We start from the raw sequence: 21,794 nt of genomic DNA, 5'->3' as shown, positions 1-21,794 counted from the left end.
GAATGGATGGATATACTGTACGTATATTAGTGTGACATCCCAGCGGCCACAAGACATTAAAACAGCGTTGAGAAGGTGTTGATTTAGGTCCTGACGTTGAGCAACTCAAACATAATGTTAGAACAACATGCTTTTTGACGACGTTTAATCAATGTTGGGTTCCGACGTTGATTTGACCATTGAATTTTGGTCATTTCCCATCCAATTTTCCATTTCCACAACCCAAATACAACGTTGAAACGATGCATGCTTTTGAGAACGTTCTTTCAATGTCAGGTTGTGACGTTGATTTGACCTTTGAAATTGGGTAATTTCCCAACCTACAACGTTGGACATCAACATTGTCTCAATTTACAAATACAACTATGTTTGCAACATTGTTTCAAAGTCAGTTTTAAAGGACATGCATGTATGGTCAATGTTGTATCAATGTCCTGTGCCTGATGGGATAGGCAACCGCTTGTTCTAAAAAAAATATATATATGTATTAAAATGCCTATATTTTCAAAATATATATATACTGCCGTAAAGTAGAGCTGTGTTTTTCAACCGTTTTTGAGCCAAGGTAAATTTTTGCGTTGAAAAATCCGAAGGCACACCACCAGCAGAAATCATTAAAAAAAAGAAACTCAGTTGACAGTAAAAAGTCGTTGTCGAAATTGTTGGATATGACTTTAAAGCATAACCAAGCATGCATCACTATAGCTCTTGTCTCAAAGTAGGTGTACTGTCACCACCTGTCCCATTGCGCCGTGACTTATTTGGTGTTTTTTGCTGTTTTCCTGTGTGTAGTGTTTTAGTTCTTGTCTCGCGCTCCTATTTTGGTGGCTATTTCTCTTTTTTTGGTATTTTCCTTGAGCAGTTTCATGTCTTCCTTTGAGCGATATTTCCCGCATCTACTTTATTTTAGCAATCGAGAATAGTTTACTTGTTTTTATCCTTCGATGTGGGGACATTGTTGATTGTCATGACATGTTCGGATGTGCATTGTGGACGCCGTATTTGCTCCACAGTAAGTCTTTGCTGTCATCCAGCATTCTGTTTTTGTTGACTTTGTAGCCAGTTCAGTTTTACTTTCGTTCTGCATAGCCTTCCCTAAGCTTCAATGCCTTTTCTTAGGGGCACTCACCTTTTGTTTATTTTTGGTTTAAGCATTAGACACCTTTTTACCTGCACACTGCCTCCCGCTGTTTCTGACATCTACAAAGCAATTAGCTACCGGCTGCCGAGCTCTAGACAGCACCGACACTCAACAACAACACATCATTTGCAGACTATAATTACTGGTTTGCAAAAAATATTTTTAACCCAAATAGGTGAAATTAGAATATCTCCCACGGCACACCAGACTGTATCTCACGGCACTCTAGTGTGCCGCGGCACAGTGGTTGAAAAACACTGAAGTACAAAACACAATTATTTCCCCTCTTTTTTTTTCTTCTTTTTAAAAAAAAAATTTACAAAGTAGAGCATTTACAACTAATATTCAAGAAAATTTAAAACAGAACAGTCAGAACAAACATAGAGCACGAATATAATAAAAACTCAGGGAGAAGATAAACATATGATAAATGACAGAAACAACAGATAAGAAATCTAAATCTAAATACATACGTGTTCTGTGGGAGCTCCTGCAGCTGGCCAACGACGCGGTACATTTCCACAATTTTTTTTTTCTGTCTGTTTTGTATGTAGTGTTTTATATTACAGTGTCATTTCAATAAATATTTTTTTTAAATTAAAACCAGTGACCGCGTGCATGAACATGACTGCTTAAAATACACTGACTGAAAAGGAATTTTACCTTTGCAACCTCATTATACTATTGGCTAAGTTGTGTATTCATAAATGTAAGTTTCTCAATACCCGACCTGTTTTTTGTGCCTTTAAAAAAGATTTAGAACTCTGAATTAAAACACTCTCTACCTCTAACAACCAAAAAGCTGTGAAAACGATGATGCTGTGTTCCAGATTTAAGGTTGGCAAGTATGTTTGTTATATATACATATATTGCATTCTATTCTAGTTACTTTGAATTTACAACCCCCTGGCGCTGTTTTGTACTGTTTTTGTACGGTTGTGTACTGTTTTTGTACTTAACGTACACTACCGTTCAAAAGTTTGGGGTCACATTGAAATGTCCTTATTTTTGAAGGAAAAGCACTGTACTTTTCAATGAAGATAACTTTAAACTAGTTTTAACTTTAAAGAAATACACTCTATACATTGCTAATGTGGTAAATGACTATTCTAGCTGCAAATGTCTGGTTTTTGGTGCAATATCTACATAGGTGTATAGAGGCCCATTTCCAGCAACTATCACTCCAGTGTTCTAATGATACAATGTGTTTTCTCATTGGCTCAGAAGGCTAATTGATGATTAGAAAACCCTTGTGCAATCATGTTCACACATCTGAAAACAGTTTAGCTCGTTACAGAAGCTACAAAACTGCCCTTCCTTTGAGCAGATTGAGTTTCTGGAGCATCACATTTGTGGGGTCAATTAAACGCTCAAAATGTCCAGAAAAAGAGAATTTTCATCTGAAACTCGACAGTCTATTCTTGTTCTTAGAAATGTAGGCTATTCCACAAAATTGCTTGGGTGACCCCAAACTTTTGAACGGTAGTGTATTTTTCGGAGTATAAGTCGCACCTGCCGAAAATGCATAATAAAGAAGGAAAAAAACATATATAAGTCGCAGTGGAGTATAAGTCGCATTTTTTGGGGAAATGTATTTGATAAAAGCCAACACCAAGAATAGACATTTGAAAGGCAATTTAAAATAAATAAGGAATAGTGAACAACAGGCTGAATAAGTGTACGTTATATGAGGCATAAATAACCAACTGAGAATGTGCCTGGTATGTTAACGTAACATATTATGGTAAGAGTCATTCAAATAACTATAACATATAGAACATGCTATACGTTTACCAAACAATCTGTCACTCCTAATCGCTAAATCCCATGAAATCTTATACGTCTAGTCTCTTACGTGAATGAGATAAATAATATTATTTGATATTTTACGCTAATGTGTTAATCATTTCACACATAAGTCGCTCCTGAGTATAAGTCGCACCCCCGGCCAAACTATGAAAAAAACTGCGACTTATAGTCCGAAAAATACGGTACTTTGATTATTATTTCTCAACTGTCGACTTGTCCAGGGACAGTGTACCCCGCTTTCCGCCCGAATGCAGCTGAGATAGGCTCCAGTACCCCCGCGACCCCGAACGGGACAAGCGGTAGAAAATGGATGTTTGTAAATGTTAAAATTTATAAATAAAGGTTTATAAAAAAAAAAAATTTAAATACACTGACTTGACTACATAGCTAAATTAAAGACGCTATAGGACACATGAAAAGTTCACCTTTCACAAACCAGTTTCCTTTTTTTATTTTTTATTTATATTCATTCTGGGTGTATATTTACTATCTGCCTATGTTGAGAAGAAAGTGATGTAATAATTATTTTCCGTTTGTGACTGTACCTTTAATTTATGTAGGACCTGGGGGGTGGGGGGGTTTGTGTGTATGGGGTATGTGTTGGGTTGCTGTTCTTGGAAGTGGGTGGGAAAAAAAGGAGGAAATGTGATTACTGTTCTATTGTATATTGTAATACCTGTCAAATTCAATAAAAACATTTATTTAAAAAAATAAAAAATATAAAAGTGAGATAAATAAAGGTTTTAAAAAAAAATACACTGACTGGCAACATTATTGATCAGTTGTAGAATTAGTACAATAAAAAAAAGAGGAACAATTGTTAAAATATGATGAAATGGGTGTTATTTTGTAGGGATACAAAGTATATATATGTGTAGTAGTGATGGGCGATATTGCAATATATATATATATATATATATATATATATATATATATATATATATATATATATATATATATATATATATATATATATATATATATATATATATATATATATATATATATATATATATATATATATATTGCAGCCTCCTGCGATAATTATATAAATCAAAATAAAGTAAAAAAAAAAAAAAAGATAATTGAATGACTAAATGTGTACAATAAATATTTCAATTGTTTAAAAATATATATTTTAATAAATATATACACGTACCGGAAATGACGTGGTGCGCATGCGTGGACTCTGCTTGTAGTGACAGTGACCAAGATGGCCGACAGAGCGGCTTTGTCCTCCTGAAGAAGTTTCAAACTAATATTCTAACGGTTATGTAGATTGTTAAATATTCCTCTTTTCTAAAGCCCACGAAACGCAAGTTGAGTTTGGAGCGATGGAGTGAAGTGAAGATTGAAGACTTGATAGAACGTGGACGACTCTGCTAAGATGGCGACGTTCAAGAAAAGAGAACGTGAAAGAGAATCAGCAACGGAGAAAAAGACCAGAACTTCAAATGAAGATGAACGAGTTGAAGTTTCCAACAACGTCATTTTGGAGGCTGGCGGAAGCCCCGAAAAGAGCGTTGATGATAAATTAGCTGACTTTGTTGAACGCCGCAAACAAAGAACGGCCATGATTGTTAGCTTGAATGCGAAGAAAGAAGAGAGTAAGAGATGTGCAGTGTGTGAAGAGAAGACTGGACCACATGTCCACATCAACCTGCAGAGGATTGGAGGTAATACAAAAACTAAAATAACATCAGGGCTGTCAAGTTTCAGAAAATGGCCAGAGTGAGAATATAGTGTCATGATGCGTTTAAAAAAATTGGTCTTTTCAACATCAATTTGACATGTTTTAAAATCGAATATACCTTAAAAGGGCAACTGCACTTTTTTTTTGGAAGTTTGCCTGTCATTCACAGTCCTTATGTAAGGCAAGAACGCATGTTTGTCTTTTTGAATGCATTCTAACTCGTAAATAAACGCTAGCAAAAGTCAGCTAACAATGTAGCTAATGAGAGTCATGATGTCTTTGTGTATATCAAACAATCAATGTTTACTTATATAGCCCTAAATCACAAGTGTCTCAAAGGGCTGCACAAGCCACAACGACATCCTCGGCTCAGATCCCACATCAGGGCAAGGAAAAACTCAACCCAATGGGATGACAATGACAAAACCTTGGAGGGGACCGCAGATGTGGGGACCCCCAACTGGGCGACCGGTACAATGGACGTCGAGTGGATCTAGCATGATATTGTGAGAGTCCAGTCCATAGTGGATCTAACATAATAGTGAGAGTCCAGTCCATAGTGGATCTAACATAATAGTGAGAGTCCAGTCCATAGTGGATCTAACATAATAATGAGAGTCCAGTCCATAGTGGATCTAACATAATAGTGTGAGAGTACAGTCCATAGTGGATCTAACATAATCTTGTGAGAGTCCAGTCCATAGTGGATCTAACATAATAGAGAGAGTCCAGTCCATAGTGGATCTAACATAATAGTGAGAGTTCAGTCCATAGTGGATCTAACATACTAGTGAGAGTCCAGTCCATAGTGGATCTAACATAATAGTGTGAGAGTACAGTCCATAGTGGATCTAACATAATCTTGTGAGAGTCCAGTCCATAGTGGATCTAACATAATAGAGAGAGTCCAGTCCATAGTGGATCTAACATAATAGAGAGAGTCCAGTCCACAGTGGATCTAACCTAATAGTGAGAGTTCAGTCCATAGTGGATCTAACATAATAGAGAGAGTCCAGTCCATAGTGGATCTAACATAATAGTGAGAGTTCAGTCCACAGTGTATCTAACATAATATTGTGAGAGTCAAGTCCATAGTGGATCTAACATAATATTGTGAGAGTCCAGTCTATAGTGGATAAGACATAATATTGTGAGAGTCCAGCCCATAGTGGATCTAACATAATAGTGTGAGAGTCTAGCCCATAGTGGATCTAACATAATAGTGTGAGAGTCTAGTCCAGGGGTCACCAACCTTTTTGAAACCAAGGGCTACTTCTTGGGTACTGATTAATGCGAAGGGCTACCAGTTAGATACACACTTAAATAAATTGCCAGAAGTAGCCAATTTGCTCAATTTACCTTTAACTCTGTTATTATTAATATTTATCTTTGTGGAAACACTGATCATCTTAATGATTTCTCACAATAAATATATATAGAAACAGATAAATATCAATATGCAACACTTTATTTTTTATATTTTCTCTAAGTGCACATTTTTCAAATTGAACATTTTCAAATGATCACTTCTAAGACAGTCTTGTGAAATCACAATATCCCATTTTAACTAGCTAGCCACTAACATTTTTTAACAAATCATGAATTACTTTGCACCATGTTTGTACAAATAATAACTCATGTAAAATACAAAAGTAAACTCTCAAATTTTTAAATCCTGTCACACTTTGAACTGGACACCAAATCTGTTATCTGTTTCTTTGTCAGTTAGTGGGAAGCCTGGCATTGCATGCTGTTAACTAGTGTGTTGTACTCTGGTGTGTAACTTGACACTGCAACTCTGAGTGAGTCTTGCAGATGTGCATCAGTGAGGCGTGTTCTGTGTTTGTTCTTGATGAAGTTCATGTCAGAAAAGGCTGATTCACAAAGATAAGATTGTTCCTCATTGTTTGCGGAACCTTCTTAATCTTTTGGACATATTTTCACAGCAATCTGGCCTTAAGCTTAATTATGATAAATGTAAAATGTTAAGGATTGGAAATCTAAAGGGAACGTCCTTTCGAATGGAATGCAAAGTGCCTGTTTTGTGGACAGATGGATCAGTTAACATACTTGGTGTTGTTGTCCCAGAAAGTCTGGAAGATCTAGGCTCAGTAAATTATGATAATCGACTAAGAAAGCTGGACAAAATTATGCAATTATGGAAAGGGAAATCCCTAACCTTGTATGGTAAAATGTCTATTGCCAACTCGTTAATTATTCCTCATTTTATTTATTTGTTTTTGTCATTACCAGCTCCATCACAAAACTTTTTTAAGATTTATGAGCGGAGGGTCTTCGATTTTGTCTGGAACGGCAAACCAGAAAAGATTAAAAGAAAGGTTTTGTACAAAGAGTATGAATATGGGGGCCTGAAACTTCTCAACCTTGAAGCTATGTGTCTGTCTTTAAAAGCATCAATTGTTCCAAAGATGTATTTAAACATTGAGTGGTACACAAATGTCCTGTTGGACAAAAAACATGTACTGTATCAAAAGAAATTGTATCCTTTTTTACAAGTGATCCCCTCCCAGAGAGTCTGCTGGGAAACATGGCGGGGTTCATAAAGGAAACACTCTACTCATAGTGGTGTTTTCAATTTTATGTGCCAGAAAAAAGAGACGATATTTTGCAGCAGTTAATATGGATGAACTCTAATATTGTAATAGATGGAAAGACTTTCTTTTGGAAAAATATGTTTGAAAGAGGAATCATTTTTGTCAATGATATTATCAATGAGAATGGTAAAATGATGAAGTATGATGAATTTAGAGCTATGTATGGTGATGCTTGCTCAAGCTTTTCATTTTATCAACTAACTGGAGTAATTGGGAAAAGATGGAAACAAATAATTAATTATGGAACTACTAAATTATTAGTTTGTGAACCTCTATTAAGAAATTCTAGTTGGCAAAAGGAACTAAAATAAATAGAAAAATATATAATTTTTATTTAATAAAGAAATCTTTGAAGGCTGCCTCATACAACACAAATGGAAAATGGGAGGACTTTTTTGACTGCCCGTTGCCATGGGATGCCATATTCAAACTAATCTATAAAACCACTATCGATGTGTAAAATCGTTATTTTCAAATTAAAATTATTTATAACTTCTTACCCACAGGGAAAATGTTAAAATTATGGAATATGACAGAGTCAGATGATTGCCGATTTTGTTGTCAGGAGCCTGAATCCACCCTGCATTTGTTTTGGTATTGTCATATTGTGTCTTTGTTTTGGGTGGAAGTTGAAAAAATGTGTTTAAGGATTGGTTTGTTTATGAAGCTTAATGTGGTTTCTGTTATTTTAGGAGAGTTCATTGACAATCATGATTTAGTCAATTTAATTATAGTACTCGGTAAAATGTTTATTTTTAAGGCCAAAAACAGATATTCACTTAGTATTACATTCTTTAAAACATTTATTCAGTATTTTCTAACTTTAGAAAGTTACATGGTTGAAAACGATAATGATGCCAAAGGCTTATTTTGAAAGTATAATTATGTTTATAGATTATATGATATCTGTTGTTGTGTTCCCTAATTTGAGTGACCTGGACATAATCTGGACTGTACATAAATGCTTATTTTGAAAATGTAATTTTGTTTATAAATTATATGCAATCTGTTGTGTTCCCTAATTTTTTTCTGTGTACATGAATGAAGGTGTGTGTTGCTGAGTCCGACTTGGACATTATCTGGACTGGGCCTGGTTTAAAAAACCCTTTAAACAAATCTAATTTCATTGACAACCTGGTCTGTTGAAGATAAGGCCCTTTTTTAAAAAATAAAATAAAATAAGATAAATAAATAAAAAACATTTTCTTGGATAAAAAAGAAAGTAAAACAATATAAAAATAATGACATAAAAAATAGTAATTAATGAAAATGTTAGTGGACCAGCAGCCTATACAATCATGTGTGCTTCAGGGACTGTGTCCCTTGCAGATGTGTTGTCTATGTTGTGGGAACCAGAATATTGGTAGCAGAAAGAAATAACCTCTTTTGTGTGAGTGGGTGTGGATGAGTGTGCATGGGGGAGGTTGTTTGGGTTGATGCACTGATTGAAAGTGTATCCTGTGTTTTTTCTATGTAGATTTAATTTAAAAAATATATATATTTTTTATTTTATTTTTTTTTTAATTTTTTTTTATTTTTTTTTAGAACAGGCCCGCGGGCGACTCATCTGGTCCTTACGGGCGACCTGGTGCCCGCGGGCACCGCGTTGGTGACCCCTGGTCTAGTCCATAGTGGATCTAACATAATAGTAAGAGTCCAGTCCATAGTGGATCTAACATAATAGAGGGAGTCCAGTCCATAGTGGATCTAACATAATAGAGGGAGTCCAGTCCATAGTGGATCTAACATAATAGTGTGAGTCCAGTCCATAGTGTATCTAACATAATAGTGTGAGAGTCCAGTCCATAGTGGATCTAACATAATAGTGAGAGTCCAGTCCAAAGTGGATCTAACTTAATAGTGAGAGTCCAGTCCATAGTGGATCTAACATAATAGTGTGAGAGTCCAGTCCATAGTGGATCTAACATAATAGTGAGAGTTCAGTCCATAGTGGATCCAACATAATAGTGAGAGTCCAGTCCATAGTGGATCTAACATAATAGTAAGAGTCCAGTCCATAGTGGATCTAACATAATAGAGAGAGTCCAGTCCATAGTGGATCTAACATAATAGTGTGAGCCCAGTCCATAGTGGATCTAACATAATAGTGTGAGAGTCCAGTCCATAGTGGATCTAACATAATATTGTGAGAGTCCAGTCTATAGTGGATAAGACATAATATTGTGAGAGTCCAGCCCATAGTGGATCTAACATAATAGTGTGAGAGTCTAGCCCATAGTGGATCTAACATAATAGTGTGAGAGTCTAGTCCATAGTGGATCTAACATAATATTGTGAGAGTCCAGTCCATAGTGGATCTAACATAATAGTGAGAGTCCAGTCCATAGCGGATCTAACATAATATTGTGAGAGTCCAGTCCATAGTGGATCTAACATAATAGAGAGAGTCCAGTCCATAGTGGATCTAACATAATAGCGTGAGAGTCCAGTTCATAGTGGATCTAACATAATAGTGTGAGAGTCCAGTCCATAGTGGATCTAACATAATAGTGTGAGTCCAGTCCATAGTGGATCTAACATAATAGAGAGAGTCCAGTCCATAGTGTATCTAACATAATAGTGTGAGAGTCCAGTCCATAGGGGATCTAACATAATAGTGTGAGAGTCCAGTCCAGAGTGGATCTAACATAATAGTGTGAGAGTCTAGTCCAAAGTGGATCTAACATAATAGTGAGAGTCCAGTCCATAGTGGATCTAACATAATAGTAAGAGTCCAGTTCATAGTGGATCTAACATAATAGTGTGAGAGTCTAGTCCAAAGTGGATCTAACATAATAGTGAGAGTCCAGTCCATAGTGGATCTAACATAATAGAGAGAGTCCAGTCCATAGTGGATCTAACATAATAGTGTGAGTCCAGTCCATAGTGTATCTAACATAATAGTGTGAGAGTACAGTCCATAGTGGATCTAACATAATCTTGTGAGAGTCCAGTCCATAGTGGATCTAACATAATAGAGAGAGTCCAGTCCATAGTGGATCTAACATAATAGTGAGAGTCCAGTCCATAGTGGATCTAACATAATAGTGTGAGAGTACAGTCCATAGTGGATCTAACATAATCTTGTGAGAGTCCAGTCCATAGTGGATCTAACATAATAGAGAGAGTCCAGTCCATAGTGGATCTAACATAATAGTGAGAGTTCAGTCCATAGTGGATCTAACATAATAGAGAGAGTCCAGTCCATAGTGGATCTAACATAATAGTGAGAGTTCAGTCCATAGTGTATCTAACATAATATTGTGAGAGTCCAGTCCACAGTGGATCTAACATAATAGTGAGAGTCCAGTCCATAGTGGATCTAACATAATATTGTGAGAGTCCAGTCCATAGTGGATCTAACATAATAGTGAGAGTCTAGTCCATAGTGAATCTAACATAATAGTGTGAGAGTCCAGTCCATAGTGGATCTAGTTAATAGTGTGAGAGTCCACTTTTTACTTGTTAATAGACGAGGGATGTAACAGTAAACGGTACAATGATAATTTGCGATAACATTCCCTACGTTTCGTAACACCGTCTAATTTTTTGATTACCGAAAAGCCGTCGTTCATTAATGCATTTTAGGTAACACAAAGCCAGGCACGTGCGCACTAGCGGTGTTTGGCTTGAGAGTCATGGCGGACTAACTACACGGACTTTGCTGCAGAGATTTCCCCTCGGAGTAAACGGAGCCAAGCGCTTGGTTTAACGTCATTTTCCCTCACTTCCCGCCGTGCGTTTAAGAGCGCACTGCTGTGTTTAGATGGAGACAGGTGTGGACAATATTGGAGACAGACACACTTGTCCCCACACTAAAAGTATACAGCAAAGTAGAAAACTCTTTGATGTTTTGCAGCAGGCGATGTGTCGTGAATGTCGTCACAACTTGTTTATAAAGTCTTTACTTTATTGACTGGGATGTTCACTCCTCCTTTATTTAACTGCAAACTGTATCAGTGTTAAAATAACATCAATACTAGCTAAAATGTTTTGTCATCTCATCGAATTGAACGCAGGCTGCGAAGATTGTGTATTTGATGTGAGAGGCATCACGCCGGGTTTTTTGTTGTTGTTGGCCAAACTGTTGTACTGAAACACTAGGGAGGCGTTGTTGAAGAACAAAGCTTGTTTATTAGACTTCATCTTCATTAGCCAAATTGCTTTGTGTTTTATTTTGATATCAACAAGTAAATGCCATGTTTGTTTTTTTTACAGTACTTGTTTTTTTATGTCACAAAGTTATTACTTCAAAAACCATTCATGTGACACATCATTTTGTTAATGTTTTATTGTGTAGAGTTAATTCCTATACGACATATTGCTGCTCAAACTCTTAATGGATCTGTCCTGATACAGCATTTACATATACATATAAATGTACATACCGGTAACTTCAAAATAACAAAACCTCCCTCTATCCAAATGTAAAAATAGAGATAAAGGCATCATGTAATGACAAAAAGCTGACAAGTTGATATTATTAAAGGAAAATAAAAAAAATTGTCTTTAGATATATGGATAACGTTTATCTATAGTCTTTTTATTAGACATTAAAGATGACATGAGGGTATTATGTTCACACCCCAAAACGGCTTTACCTAACAATCAGTAATCATGATTTCAATATTGATAACAATAATATTAATTATTACATTGGCCATAATTGGCAGCCCTAGATCTCATACATGAACACTATTTTTATCTTTATGGACAACAAGTGCAGTTTTGTCTTATGGCCATCGGGTGCAATCTTTCAAAATTATTTTATATATATATATATATATATATATATATATATATATATATATATATATATATATATATATATATATATATATATATATATATATATATATATATATATATATATATATATATATATATATATATATATATATATATATATATATATATATATGTGTATATATATATATATATATATATATATATATATATATATATATATATATATGTGTATATATGTGTATATATATATATATATATATATATATATATATATATATATATATATATATATATATATATATATATACTACCGTTCAAAAGTTTGGGGTCACATTGAAATGTCCTTATTTTTGAAGGAAAAGCACTGTACTTTTCAATGAAGATAACTTTAAACTAGTCTTAACTTTAAAGAAATACACTCTATACTTTGCTAATGTGGTAAATGACTATTCTAGCTGCAAATGTCTGGTTTTTGGTGCAATATCTACATAGGTGTATAGGGGCCCATTTCCAGCAACTATCACTCCAGTGTTCTAATGGTACAATGTGTTTGCTCATTGGCTCAGAAGGCTAATTGATGATTAGAAAACCCTTGTGCAATCATGTTCACACATCTGAAAACAGTTTAGCTCGTTACAGAAGCTACAAAACTGACCTTCCTTTGAGCAGATTGAGTTTCTGGAGCATCACATTTGTGGGGTCAATTAAACGTTTAAAATGGCCAGAAAAAGAGAACTTTCATCTGAAACTCGACAGTCTATTCTTGTTCTTACAAATGAAGGCTATTCCACAAAATTGTTTGGGTGACCCCAAACTTTTGAACCGTAGTGCATATATATATATATATATATATATATATATACATATATATATATATATATATATATATATATATATATATATATATATATATATATATATATATATATATATATATATATATATATATATATATATATATACAGTATGTATATATATGGATATATGTATAGTATGGGTGTAAAAAAAAACATTTTCAGATTAATCGCAATTCTTATTTGGAACGATTCTTTATCATTTCAAAAATATCTAAAATAGATTTAAAATGTTTTTTATAACCCTGTCTAGCCATTTAGGAAAATCATATTGTTGATGTAGATGCCCAGATTTGCTGTACAGATTTACTTTACAAAAGATAATATTTTTCTTATTTTATTTGTGTTTAACATTATTAAATGTTTGGGAAGCATGTTATTAAACAAAACCAATTTTATTTTCAAGTAATATAGACATTGATTAGAGCTGTTTATCTATTTTATGGAGGAATGATGTAGTTTATCATAGAAATGGCATTTAACGTTATTAAAAAAAGTATAGATTTTCACTTGAGAATCGCTTTGAATTGACAATCGATTCAGAATCGAATTGTTACCCCCAAGAATCGAATCGTGTGGTGCCCAAAGATTCACATCCCTAATGTATATGTCTCTGTTTATATATATATATATATATATATATATATATATATATATATATATATATATATATATATATATATATATATATATATATTAGCTTTCAGGACATACACAACAAGGACATCTATCGTAAAATAAAATAAAAAAAACAAGGAAAAACACGCATACTCATAAACAGCGTGTGCAACAACAACAACAAACATGGCTGTAGATATGAAGTTTAATCATGAAAAGCAACCTTATCCCAGCAAAAATGAAGTATAATTCCTCGGGGAGTGCATCACTGTCTTAATTGGCGATTGGATATGATTGTGGGTTACGATATGATTCACTAACAATACATTTAAAAACATTACGAATGAATGTGATTCGACGCTGATGGAATCTTTGCCCAGTAAAAAATAATAATTAAATGTATCATGTATGGAGATTAATTTGTGTCTTTATTATGAAATATTTTTTTGACACTGAATTCATGTAACTGAATTCTTTGCATTTAATTTTTGGGAACTGAATTTTTTTGCATCAAATTATACTGACAATTCCATTGAAAAAAAAATTGTTAGCAAAAGGCATGTTTCAAAAGGAGCTTCCTATGGTTACCGTAGCAACCCGCATGTCACTCAAAAGAGCAGATTCTAACCATTGGAATCATTTCTATAGTTTGGGAATTATCCAGTGGGTCGCATTGAAATGTTAATTATGTTGTATTATGCCCAGGTAGCCCAGTTATTTATTTATTTATTTACAGACAATTTGATATTACGTTAATGTTTCTTTTGTTAATATCAGAGTTTGTTCTGCAAAAGGGTAATTTCTAGAAGCATACAGCTTATGCATAGGGACCCACAGTTAAAATATACAGTACATCATCATATAATATACAAAATTAAGTAGAATTAACCCTTTTGTAATGTTCATATTGTTGTTACTCAGCCAGCGTTTGTGGGTCTGATGGACCCGTTGCATTTTGTGGCTTTTAATGCCTCACAATCAAACACTTTTATGATTAAATACTGAACAGATGTTTACCTTATCCCAATGCCAGTTTCTGCATCCCACAGGGATTCTTCTTTTGTGTTTCTGTACCCGCGGTTCTCACACAAGGTTGCAACATTGTTTGTCAACACTGGACATCTTATATGTAATAGAAATGTGTAGGGGGGGTGTATGGGGTGTGGTCATTAAATATGTTTGTGATATATGTTCTTCACAGAAAATGAGCCAAATTCAGTGAGTCTCAGTTTGAAAAATTAATTAATTGTATCATTTTTCTTTTAACAAAAAATGAAAACGGGTCCCACAGACCCGAACACCACACTGCTTTTTATGCTGTTTTGCAAGACCCGTGTCCCGTGACTTCAATCAATCAATCAATCAATGTTTATTTATATAGCCCTAAATCACAAGTGTCTCAAAGGGCTGCACAAGCCACAATGGAAAAAAAAACACTTTCATAATAAAAGACACAAATTAACCTCCATACTTCAGTCTTCATTTACAGTAAGTGAGTCTTACTTTTTGAAGCAGAACGTTTTTCGACACTGAATTTTTTAGCACTGAAATCTAACTTTTTTTTTTTACACAGAAATTGTCATAATTTGATGTAAAAAAAAAAAAAAATCAGTTCACAAAATTCAAAGGCAAAAATAAATTCAGTGTCAAAAAACACTTTCATAATAAAAGACACACATTAACATCCATACTTCAGTCTTCATTTACAGGAAATGAGTCTTGCTTTTTCAAACAGAAATTTTTTTTTTACACTGAAATGTTTTACACTTTTTTTTTTACACTGAATTTTGATACACTGAAATTATTTACTCTGAATTTTTTTTTTTCAAAGACTTCAAACTTGAATCGTCATTGGCTGGATCTGAGACGGGGTCGATTGCTCCAGTCTTAATTTACCGGAAGTGGGTCTTGCTTTTTGAAGCAGCACATTTTTCAGCGCTGAATTTTTTTACACTGAATTTTAACACACATAATTTCAAAACGCTAAAAATGTATACACTAAATTGGAAAAAAATGTATTTTTAAACAATGCATTTTTTTTATACACATCATTTTTATACACACTCGTTTTGCCAACACATTTTGTTCAATGAAATTGTCAGCATAATTTGTTGTAAAAAAAATTCTGTTCACAAAATTCAAACGCAAAAAGTTCAGTAACATGAATTCAGTGTTAAAAAAAAAAAAGCTTTTGTAATACAGACGATAATTAACTTCCATCGTCATGTATCAGCTCATAACAATGTCATTATTGAGTTCATTTTTTTAAAAGACACAGACAAATCAGGTGGTTCCGGTATTAAGCAAATAGAAGTATCAACTTCAGTGCATTGCAATCCATATACTTTTTGAAAAGAAGACGTAAACAACACACTTTTTGGAAAAGCTACCTGGTTTCTACTGTTGTTAGCTCAAGCAGCAACAATTAAAAACAGAGAAAAGCAAGCCGTGCATCAAGTAGAGGGGTTATAACACCACAGTAACACAAGTGCAAGATACAATTAAGTCCCACAAAGTAAACTAATCCGCAGCTTTAGTGTAGATATTCAAATGCTTTTCCAAAGTGCCATTCTGCTGCTTACTGTGCAGCCAGGTCTTTGTCTTTAGCACAATGAACAGCATAGCAGATGTTGTGATTACCTCGCAGAGTTGTGGCGAAGTTTGAGCTGGAAATCTTTCAAATCAGTGTCCTAGTCTTGCAAGTTGGTAGCTCTGCTAGCATTAGCATCCTTAGCTCCCTCATTGCTGGCTTGAGTGTCTCCATGGCGACACAACGGGGGAGGGTGTTCAGATTAGTCGTGCTGCCGCTACTTTATCGCTGCTTTCCAAACTTTACAAATGGCCAAATTTGATCTAACTAACCATTCTTTTTCAAAGAAATACAAGGTTTCTCTTTGTCCCATTGGGTTGAGTTTTTCCTTGCCCTGATGTGGGATCTGAGCCGAGGATGTCGTTGTGGCAGACACTCGTGATTTAGGGCTACATAAGTAAACATGGGTTGATTGATTGAAACCTTTACTACACTTTAGATGAAAGATTTGGGGGTGCGTTGTTTCTAAACTCTTTCGGGGCTGTCTGCCATGTTGCTCTTTTGTCAGCCACAAACAAGAACGTAACTCTCGTGTCACGTCAACACAGAAGTCACGCAAGATTAGAGCGGCCATATTTCGTAGCAGAGCTCCAATGAACTGATTCATGACTTTCCAACTAGACATCAACCTACCCTTAAAAAGTTAAAGTTAAAGTACCCATGATTGTCACACACACACTAGGTGTGGCGAAATTATTCTCTGCATTTGACCCATCACCCTTGATCACCCCCTGCGAGGTGAGAGGAGCAGTGAGCAGCAGCGGTGGCCGCGCCCAGGAATCATTTTTGGTGATTTAACCCCCAATTCCAACCCTTGATGCTGAGCGTCAAGCAGGGAGGTGATGGGTCCCATTTTTATAGTCTTCGGTATGACTACTAGATATATATCGATCTAGAGCCTCACCAAAGGATGTATTCATATCTCTAAAGTAGGGTTGTACAGTATACCGGTATTAGTATAGTACCGCGATACTAATTAATCATATTTGGTACTATACCACCTCTAAAAAGTACCATGTAACATGTGTAGTAACATGCTTCACTACACACCGTAGCTCACCGGTGTCACCGCTAATGACGCCGTACCTGAATGTAAACAAATGCCATGGGTGGATCTACACCTAACATCCACTGTAATGATACCAAGTACAAGAGTGTATCTAGTCGATACTACTATGATTACATCTATATTTTTAGCATCACAAAATCTTCTTTCATTTAAAAAAAAAAGTATATTATGTTTATAAAGTCAGGAAATACGCCCCTGGACACATGAGGACTTTTAATATGACCAATGTATGATCCTGTACGCAAATTTGTAGTATCATCCAAAACTAATGTAAAGCATCCAAACAACAAAAGAACAAGTGATTATTACATTTGAACAGAAGTGTAGATAGAACATGTTGAAAGAGAAAGTAAGCAGGTATTAGCAGTAAATGAACAAGTAGGTTAATAATTATGTTTTACACCTTGTCCTTAATAATGTTGACAAAATAATAGAATGATAAATGGCACAATATGTTACTGCATATGTCAGCAGACTAATTAGCAGTCTTTGTTTGTTTACTTACTACTAAAAGACAAGTTGTCTAGTATGTACACTATTTTATTTAAGGACAAACTTGCAATAATAAACATATGTTTAATGTACCTTAAGATTTGTTGTTGAAATAAAGCCAATAATTCCATTTTTTGTGGTCCCCTTTATTTAGAAAAGTATCAAAAAGTATCGAAATACATTTCGGTACTGGTACCAAAATATTGGAATCGGGAAAACACTACTCTAAAGTTTGTATCGGTTTTCGATTTGTACCGATTCAATTTTACACTTCTAATATTTATCCGGGAGAGTCTTGATACCAATTTCCTTGACCCAGCCACACACAAATAAGTTGTAGACCTCCATGTTTTTCCCAATTTGTATCTGTTTTGTCTTGTAGAATGGCGTCTGGTGCACAAGATAGTTCGATATTTCTTGGAACGCGACTGACAGATAATCCTTGATATCACTGGACATTTTTTTTTTGGATAAAGTATAGGGATATATTCCCTTGCATAATGTAATGTTTTCCTCATATGCAGGACTCAGATAGTTTGCTGCACGACAGCCATCTTGGCTTGGTTGACCACCACTGGACCTCTGGGAAGAAGTCACGTGTCGGAATACGAGCAACTCGCCATATAGGACTTGGTATTGTTACTATCGACAGAGCCTTAATTTTGCGTGGAGCAGAGACGAGTGGCGTAGGCACAGGTGGGAGCTGGGCTATGGGAAGCTCAGGAGCCAGGCCTGAAGGACGATGATGAGGCTGCATATTTTTGTGCGCTTGATCAAACAGTTTGAAGTCTAATGACGTTTAAAAAATGTACATTTACTATAATATTCTGACACTGGCAAGGCACTAAATGAATGGCCATGAAACACTACACACACATACAGTACATAGAAGAAAGTGGGGCGGGAGTTCAAGGAGAAACCTCTCATGGATCATGTCTGAACTAAATTGTGTTTCTGTTGTTTGTGTCCTGCAGACGTCCAGCAGCTGATTGGTCATCCAGAAGAACTTCCCTCTCAGTCGGTAGAGGGAAGCGCCACTTCGAAGCAGAAGACTCCACAGCAACCCCACTTAAAAAAGGAAGAGGAAGAACTCCGGATCACTCAGGAGGGAGAGTGTCTTCTAGGGTCAAAAGAAGCTGACCTCACCAAGTTGCCACTGACTGTTGTCTCTGTGAAGACTGAAGATGATGAAGAGAAACCACAACTAGACACAGTTGTATCTCCACTACCAGATAGTGAGGCTGAAGACGAGGTTGAAGTAACTTTGAGCAGCGATACAGACTGTGAAGGTGATGTGAGGACTCACACCGACAACAAACACTCTGAATGCCTCAAAAAGAGGAGAGGTCAAAAACTTTTGAGCTGCTCAGTTTGCGCGAAAGGTTTTACTGCAAAAAGCCATTTGATTCAGCACATGAGAACACACACAGGAGAAAAGCCGTTTATTTGTTCAGTTTGTGGTCAAAGGTTTGCCAAAAAGAGCAATTTGACTGAACACATGAGAACGCACACAGGAGAAAAACCATTTATTTGTTCAGTTTGTGGCCAAAGGTTTGCTAAAAATAGCCATTTGACTCAACACATGATAACGCATAGTGGAGTAAAAACGTTTAATTTTAGTTGTTCAATTTGTGGTAAAAGCTTTTCTCAAAACAGGTATTTGACTGAACACATGAAAATGCACACAGAAGAAAAAACATTTAATTGCTCAGTTTGTGATAAAAGCTTTTCTCGAAAGAGTGGTTTGACCCAACACATGAGAACACACACAGAAGAAAAATTTTGTTGCTCTCTTTGTGGTAAAAGGTTTTTTTTCAGACAAAGTTTGACTCAACACATAATGAAACACACAGGGGAAAAACCATTTAATTGTTCAGTTTGCAGTAAAAGCTTTCCTAAAAAGTATGACTTGACTCAACACATGAGAACACACACCGGAGAAAAACCATTTTATTGTTCAGATTGTGGTAAAAGCTTTTCTCAAAAGAGTGGTTTGACCCAACACATGAGAACACACACAGGAGAAAAACCATTTATTTGTTCAGTTTGCGGTAAAAGTTTTCATCAAAAAGTCAATTTAACTGAACACATGAGAACACACACAGGAGAAAAACCATTTAATTGCTCAGTTTGCGGTAAAAGTTTTCCTCATAAGAGCAATTTAATTCAACACAGGATAACACACACGGGAGAAAAACCATTCAAATGTTCAGTTTGTAGTAAAGGTTTTCCTCACAAGAGAAATTTGATCCCACATATGAGGACACACACAGGAGAAAAACCATTTAATTGTTCAGTCTGCGATAAAAGCTTTTCTCAGAAGAACAGTTTGGCTGATCACATGAGAACACACACAGGAGAAAAACCCTTTACTTGTTCAGTTTGCAATAAAAGCTTTCATACCAGACAAGGTTTGACCCAGCACATTAGGTCACACACGGGAGAATAACCGACTTGCTGTTAAGTTTGTGGTGACTAGCTGGGGAGGAACCGTCGTCTTCTTCAGTGACGCTTTTACCGCCTCCAGAATGCCCGATCTTGAACACCAACAACACGACTCGATTTGCCTGGAACTACACCTGGTTGCATGGTGGCCATGTTTTGCGTGTGCAGACCACAATCAGATGATGACTCATTGGACAACGTAATATCTGAGCATATTGACTCTATCCAAGACTTCCACCTAAAGTCTGAAATTATTCTTCTTGGGGATCGGAATGGCCATCATGGAGACTGGCTGGGAAGTAAAAAGACGTGACACTCATGGGGATTGAGCACGTGAGTTAGTTATACTCTGAAGCCTCCGCCAACTAGTTGATGATTCTACAAGGTTTGGGAAGGATGGAATTTGCTCCAAACTGGATGTCTTCCTTAGTAGTTCGCCAGACAATCATGTTGTCACTCTCAGTGCTCCTCTTGGCTCCTCTGACCACTGTGTGGTATCTACTGTGGCTCACTATAATCTTCCAGCAATATCGTAAAGTTTGGAACAACGGCAAAGCACATTGTGATGGAATGCGTTCATACTTGGCTGATGTTAAGCAGAACTCTCTCTCAAAAGAACAAGGAGCCAATGCAGCGTGGGCCTATATTAGTGACAGCATTAAGGATGCCATGGACCTCTTCATACCCTCTAAAACAACAAGTATAGTTACTCTGACACACCATGTATTAATGACGAATACCATAAAGGAAGCAGAATGCTTATCGTAGGCGGATCATTCAACTCTAAATCAAATGGGATCATGAGTTGTAGATTCCCATCCTCAGTTTTTTGTTTTAAAACGTGTTTCCCTTTATGATGGACTATCTTAGGGACTCTGAAACAACTTCTTTTTTTTTTTTTTTTACAACATCAAATCTGTTCTTTTCTATACTCAAAAATGTCTGCTATAACATTTAGTAAAATCTATATTGGAACTATTTCCACAGCACATGTATGTGACATTTTCACTCTGCTTTAATCTGACTTCTTGCTAGGAATACGCTTGTTTGCCCACAATCTGCTCGAGTCCTCAAACCTATGCTGAAATCTTCAAAGCAAGTTTTGTTTAAAAAAAACAACAACAACATAACAATATACTTTTTTCCTGGAAGAAGAAATACCAAATGTTGTCCTGGTTTGTGAAGAGACATATTTTAGCTGAGTTTTTAAATATGTTTATCTTCTTCTGTTTTATGGAAATATTTTGGTTTATGTGACGTCACGTAGGAATCACTTCCTGTTGTATGTAGTCACGTCATGTATGGATCTTCATATTTACCTGTACTGTATAGTAGTTGTGCTTTAATATCTTGCTTTATTTTCTGAATAGTAATGATAGTCTGGCAACTACTGAAGATATTTTTCTTATGACCACATTTCAAAATGTTTTATAAGATATATTTAATTTTATTGATCATTATATTGCTGTTTTGAAAGATGGCGTTGTTGCTGTATGCTGTTTTGTATCTCTTGAAATAAAGAAGTTTAAAAAAAAAAAGAAGTTTAGATTGGGTTATGATATTTGTAACGGGGAAATACGTTAATGTCTTGTTTTCATGTTTGCAGTATAGAAGAACCATGATAAACTGTAAAATGTAAAGATGTATGCATATATGTATTATGTATGTATATATGTACATATGTATGTATATATGTGTATATATATATTTATGTATATA

General features: G+C 35.4%; 1 protein-coding gene across 1 annotated transcript; it reads left to right on the top strand.

Moving 5' to 3' along the window:
* The first annotated feature begins 4,144 nt into the window (after positions 1-4,144).
* Positions 4,145-21,567, top strand: LOC133632480 (gastrula zinc finger protein XlCGF57.1-like). The gene is made up of 2 exons (XM_062024916.1): positions 4,145-4,626; positions 18,605-21,567. Exons 1-2 carry the CDS (start codon positions 4,338-4,340, stop codon positions 20,077-20,079), a joined length of 1,764 nt encoding a protein of 587 aa, XP_061880900.1. The 5' UTR covers positions 4,145-4,337; the 3' UTR covers positions 20,080-21,567.
* Positions 21,568-21,794: the final 227 nt, after the last annotated feature.

The sequence above is a fragment of the Entelurus aequoreus genome, linkage group LG17 (assembly GCF_033978785.1).
Source record: "Entelurus aequoreus isolate RoL-2023_Sb linkage group LG17, RoL_Eaeq_v1.1, whole genome shotgun sequence".
NCBI classification, from domain to species: Eukaryota; Metazoa; Chordata; class Actinopteri; order Syngnathiformes; family Syngnathidae; genus Entelurus; species Entelurus aequoreus.
The sequence above is the reverse complement of the archived record's forward strand: the minus strand, read 5'-3'. Positions and strand labels throughout refer to the sequence as shown.

What these genes read in the sequence shown, in the direction of transcription:
- LOC133632480 (XM_062024916.1), top strand. Translation starts at nt 4,338, where the DNA reads ATGGCGACGTTCAAGAAAAGAGAACGTGAAAGAGAATCAGCAACGGAG. An exon ending in CAACCTGCAGAGGATTGGAG is followed by an intron (nt 4,627 to 18,604) that starts GTAATACAAAAA and finishes TGTGTCCTGCAG; the next exon opens with ACGTCCAGCAGCTGATTGGT.